The following is a 6,000-nucleotide window of genomic DNA, read 5'->3' as shown; positions in this document are numbered from 1 at the left end:
GGTCACATTTGACTGAGGCTATTCAAGACCCATTCTTGGATGTGGGGACAACTCTCCAAACCACGTTCTTCCTATACAAGAGGAGAAGTGGGGAACTCATCATCTCAATGACCAAAATACCTCTTTTCGGCTTTTTACTTCTTTTTTTTTTATTTAATAAGTTGATTTATTTGATGTAATTTCAAACAATTATGAATAATGCAATGTACAGTAGAATCACATCCTGATTTTATTTAGTAACACTGACCAAGTTTAACTCCATATGAAGTGTAAAGCTTGATATCATTTATGATGTCTATCAACTGTACCAAAAGTAGAACATTTAAAAACAACCATCTGAATGTCAAGTTTTTTCTCCATAAAGGACTTGCCACCTTAAGGGCCCCACGTCTGCCTGAAACATGAGCCACATCAATGCCGGTAAAGGCATGTATAACCTAGTCTGCATCCTGGAAACCTCTTCTGCCTGGGGCCCCCCACACTAGCTGGTCTCCTGGGAGAGGGAGCAGGCAGGTTCTGGGAGTCAAGCACACATTTGAGCAAGCAGCACAATAATCCATCTTAAGAATCCTCATTCTGGGATGGCTCCACAATTCCTAAACAGCAGTCTGCAAACTCCACAAACAAGGGCTCTTGCATGTAGGCTCTCATGAGCTTTGCTTTGTCTTCCCCCTGATCGAGGTTGACCATCAACTGCCTGAGGTGTGGATTGAGCAATAAGCTTCTTAATGTTGCAGATTCCCTTAAATTCTTTAAATTCTGCAAAGAAACTCTGTCTTCTTCCTCATCACTATTGAGAAAATCAGCTATAGAGTCATCATCATCTTTGTTTTCCAAAGGCTTTATGGTTTTGGTAGGAAGAGCTGATCTTATTTTTTTCTCAACAGGACGAGCTTCAGGGTTGCACTGTTCTTTGTGCTTCCGGAAGCAGGCTACAGAGCAGTAGGGCACGCGGCAGGCCGGACAGCGGTATTTGGGCTTCTCCAAGCAGATCACGCAGACGATGGTGCTACATCTCAGTGACGCCATGGTCTTGGGGAAGGAGACTTTTACTTCCTTTTTTATCTTTTTTTTTTACTGTGGTAAAACAGATACAACATAAAATGTACCATTTTAACCATTTTAAAGTGTACGGTTCAGTGGCCTTAACTATGATTACATTGTTACGCAGTTATCACCATCATCTGTCTCTAGAATGTTTTCCATCTTCCTGAACTGAAATTTTATACCCATTAAATAATAACTCCTCATTCCCCCTCCCTGCTGTATCCTGGCAACCAGCATTCTGCTTCCTGTCCCTATGAACTTGACTACTCTAGGTACCTCATATAAGTGGAATCATATAGCATTTGCCCATCTGTGACTGGCTTACTTTCACTTAGCATAATGTCTTCAAGGTTCATCTCTGTTGTAGCATGTTAGAACTTCTTTTTAGGGCTGAATGGTATTCCATTGCATATATACAGCATATTTTGTTTACCTATTCATCAACTGATGGACATTTGGGTTGCTTCCATCTTTTGGCTATTGTGAATACTGCTGCTATGAACACAAGTGTACAGATACCTGTTTGAGTACCTGATTTCAATCTTTTTGGGGGTATTAGAAGTAGAATTGCTGGATCATATGGAAATTCTATTTTAAATTTTTCGAGGAACCACCATAATGTTTTTCATAGGAGTCGTACCATTTTACATTCCATTAACCATGCACAAGAGTTTTGATTTCTTTATGTCTGGGTCAACAGTTCTTTTCTTTTCTTTCTTTCTTTCCTTTTTTTTTTTTTTTTTTGATAGTAGCCATTCTAGTGGGTGTGATGTGGCATCTCATTGTGATTTTGATTTGCATTTTCCTGATGATTAGTGATATTGCATACTTTTTATGGTGATTATTGGCTATTTGTATATCTTTTTTGAAAAAAATGTCTTTTTAAGTCCTTTGCTCATTTTTTATGTTTTAACAGCTAGTAATCAATTTATTAAAATAGTTGACTTAAGCATCTCCAGTGGTGACTTCCACCTCAACTCCTGGTTCAATACTGGTGGAAGTAATCTGCTTAACAATCTCAGAAGGGCTGAGTCAATGAGTTGCTTGTGGATTCTCATCTGGAAATGATCCCATGTCTTAGAACCTTCACCAAAAGGAGTTTTTCTTGTAGCGATTCTCAAAGTCTTAGTAGGCATTTGTACTGGTCCTTTCACTTTGAGATTTTTTTCCTTTGCTCCTCTGATCAAGTCAGCACTCACCTCCTCCAGGATTTTATGCTGCGGCTCATAATTGCCACCTCCGGGTCCCCAGGTGTTTTTCCAGTATCTTTAAAAGCCACGGCTGCTGCTGCTGCGCGGCTTCCTGACCGACTGGTTCCTCGGTGAGAGCAACAGTAGTGAGTCAGGAGCAGGAGCAGGAGCAGGCAGACTACCGCTTGCCACCACCTTTGACCGTGTCTTTCTCAAAGAGCTTTAATTTATTTTTCTTTTCTTTTCTTTTCTTTTCTTTTCTTTTCTTTTCTTTTCTTTTTTCTTTTCTTTTCTTTCTTTCTTTCTTTCTTTCTTTCTTTCTTTCTTTCTTTCTTTCTTTCTTTCTTTCTTTTTCTTTCTCTCTCTCTCTCTCTTTCTCTTTCTCTCTTTCTTCTTTCTTTCCTTCTGACGGAGTCTCCCTCTGTAGCCCAGGCTGGAGTGCAGTGGCACTCACTGTGGATCTCAGTGGATCTCAGCTCACTGCAACCTCCGCCTCCCGGGTTCATGCGATTCTCCTGCCTCAGTCTCCTGAGTAGCTGGATTATAGGCATGTGCCACCACACTCGACTGAAGTATTTTTAGTAAAGATGGCGTTTCACCATGTTGGCCAGGCCGGTCTGGAACTCCTGACCTCAAGTTATCCGCCCACCTTGGCCTCCCAAAATGCTGGGATTACAGGTGTGAGTCACTGCACCTGGCCTAAGAACTCTAATTTTTAAATTGCTTATTTACAAAGCACTGTATGCCTCAGGTCAAATATTTATCAAGCATCTGTAATATGCCAAGAACTATACAGATTTTATTACCTAATTTAAAAAATACATAACTTTAAACTAAGACCCAGAGAGGTAATAGGATCTGTATAAGAATGCTCAAAATAGTGAAAATAGCCCTGTATCTGGAGGTTTAGCTCTGCCACTGTCATGATTTGTAATGTACAACATACCCATGCAAGTCGCTTTAAATTATTTCATAGGTTAAAGGCCTTTTTACCAAAAAAGAAAGAAAAATTTTTAAATCAAGTCCTTACTCATGCCAGGACCTGTGCTAAAGTGTGCGTGTGTATATAACGTTTCTCACTGAAGTCTCCTGAAACCTCTGTAAGATAGGTTCTACAATTATCCCCATTTTACAGATGGAAACATGAATTTAGAAATGTTAGGCCACTAGCTAGAAATAATGCGGCTAGTCAGTGACAGTTATTTGAATAGAATCTGGCATCACAGACTGTACTCTTTTAACTTAAGCACACATACAGAATTTGGATACTTTTGTGTCACAGATAATGTAGGGAATTTCAATATGTAAAACAATTCAATTAGTTCACAATTTTAGTCAATTTGGTACATATCATTCAATGCTTATAAACAGAAAATAATAGGAAAAATCCGTCAACAAACACCTGGGGAGAAAGGGAAAAGGCAACTTCATTTCTCTTTTGATAAGATTCTAAATACCACAAATAGGAGAAAACAGCCAAATCAAAAGTTAGGAAATCCGTAACTTCAACCTTCAAAAAGGGTAAGGTGTGTCTTTAAGAAGCAAAGATTTAGGGAAGTCCCATTTGGGCACCTCTCACCCCGGAAAATGAGACATCTGTTCTCCTTTCTCTTTCTTTTGCCTATTAAACCTCTGCTCCCAAAATGCACCTCCCCCTTCCCCTCCCCCCACCCCAAAAAAGAGGCAAACATTTAAAAGGTTAACAGGAAAAGACTACTTTATCCCATTTAGCTTGAATGCTAAGTAGTAACATTTACTAAGGTCCACAGTTCACTGCTTACTACATAGTTTACTACTTTACTACACAGTAACCCACCCTGGACTGATGGCTTCTTCAGGAATGCTGAGGGAATGTAAAACACAGGAATCCTGATAATCCTGCATTCTTTGAGCATCCATGATAATCAAGCTGATGTTTTTATCCGTCATCATTGTGTATAGTTCCTTTGCTGTGATTGCTCCTTTCTCTTTGGTCTCACATTTTTCATTCTTTTCACCATTGCTCTTTTGGATTTTGTCTTTGGAATCCAATACATTCTCCAAAGAACCTTTAGCCAATGTGCCACCATTCTCTCTTCCTGTTTCCTGGCTTTTCTGTTGTAGACACTGTGCTTCCTCCTGTTTGTCCTTTTCCTCAAGTTTTTTCCAGACTTCAGCTTCTTTATATCTTAGTTTAAGGCTTTCAGAGAGTCTTTCAGCTTCTTCAATGGCTTTTTTGATGTTTGCAGGTCCAAGTATTGAATGGAAGTAATCCTCTTAGTGCTTATTTTCTCTGGTTTAACTTCTGTCTTCTTATTGAGGTCTTTTAGTGAAGAACTGAGATAGAGTTCTTTAGGAACTGAAGCCACAACAGGTATGGTGAATTATCTTTAATTTTCCATGTTCACAATGGATGCTACATTTCCTTAAAAGTAGGTTTTTCTGTGGTGTCGGGCATGCTTCACTAACACCAGCCTTCTTGCCAAAGGCCCATCTCCCAAGAACTCGAGGGAGAATTAGTCTTGGCTACCAGGATGGAATCCAGCCCAGCTCATCATCCTTTGCCCATTTTTAAAATTTTTTTTTGGTTGTGAGTTATAGGTATTCTTTATATATTTTGTATATTAACTCCTTATCAGATGTATTATTCGTAAATATTTTTCCCATTTCATGGGTTGCCTTCTCACTCTGTTGATAGCATCCTTTGATGTGCAAAAGTTTTAATTTTTATGTAGTTAAATTTATCTTTTTTTTTCTTCTGTTAACAACCTTTTTTTTTTTTCCCCTGAGATGGAGACTGACTCTGTCACCCAGGCTGGAGTACAGAGGCACAATCCTGGCTCTCTGCAATCTCTGCCTCCTGGGTTCAAGCGATTCTTCTGCCTCAGTCTCCATATTAGCTGGAATTACAGGCACGTGCCACCATGGCCGGCTAATTTTTGTATTTTGAGTAGAGACCGGGTTTCACCAGGTTGGTCAGGTTGGTCTCAAACTCCTGACCTCAAGTGATCCACCCATCTCAGCCTCCCAAAGTGCCGGGATTAACATGCGTGAGCCACGGCGCCCGGCCTGTTACCTATCTTTTGGTGTCCCTTTTCAATTGTTTCGAATCCTACCTAGCCCATTTCCTATATTAAGCCTTCTCAGACATCACTGAGAACTTCATCCTCTGTACTCCCACTAGTTTCTAAGCTGTCTGAGGGCAATAACTTATTTTGCAACTTCCCTTCAAATGAGAGGCCCTGTGGTATCTCCCTTGAAAAGGATTCACTTAATAAATCTAAATTTACAGAATGACAGCAAATGCCATTTGCTCAGTTAATAGCTGATGGATGAACAGATGAACGAATGAATGATGACTGAACACAGTGACACACAGACATGTCTCTGTCCACTTGACATAATCCTGATCTCCTCAGATAAATCAGTGTATGCAAGGTTCTGGGCATCTTCTGGTGGGCTCAGGGAAACTGAGAATTGGATTGTCCTCTCCAGTATATTATGAAGTTGACTATTTAAGATGAAGGGTCTCTGAGCCACAGCCTGAGAATTACTTAATTTAAAAACAGATGAGAAGGTGGTGCTTTTTAATCTACTTCCACTGCATATGAGGAAAGGAAATAAAACTGGTACTACTTAACAAGGGTTTATAAAAGTTGATTTTAGTAGATCTGTCCTGTCAGCTAGGCAGAGAACACTTGTATTTTCAGGTATTACCCGAATTTAAGCAACAGATGTGTTCCTAAAATTAACGAACTTATTTGTTTTATGATCATTTGTTCAG

General features: G+C 39.6%; 1 protein-coding gene across 1 annotated transcript; it reads right to left on the bottom strand.

Moving 5' to 3' along the window:
• Positions 1-206: 206 nt before the first annotated feature.
• LOC126932914 (zinc finger HIT domain-containing protein 3-like) lies at positions 207-1,051 on the bottom strand. Its single transcript, XM_050752212.1, has one exon. It carries the CDS (start codon positions 1,027-1,029, stop codon positions 562-564), a length of 468 nt encoding a protein of 155 aa, XP_050608169.1. The 5' UTR covers positions 1,030-1,051; the 3' UTR covers positions 207-561.
• Positions 1,052-6,000: the final 4,949 nt, after the last annotated feature.

The sequence above is a fragment of the Macaca thibetana genome, chromosome 12 (genome assembly GCF_024542745.1).
Source record: "Macaca thibetana thibetana isolate TM-01 chromosome 12, ASM2454274v1, whole genome shotgun sequence".
In the NCBI taxonomy this organism is placed as follows: Eukaryota; Metazoa; Chordata; class Mammalia; order Primates; family Cercopithecidae; genus Macaca; species Macaca thibetana.
Note: the sequence above shows the minus strand (reverse complement) of the source record. Positions and strands in the feature narration are given on the sequence as shown.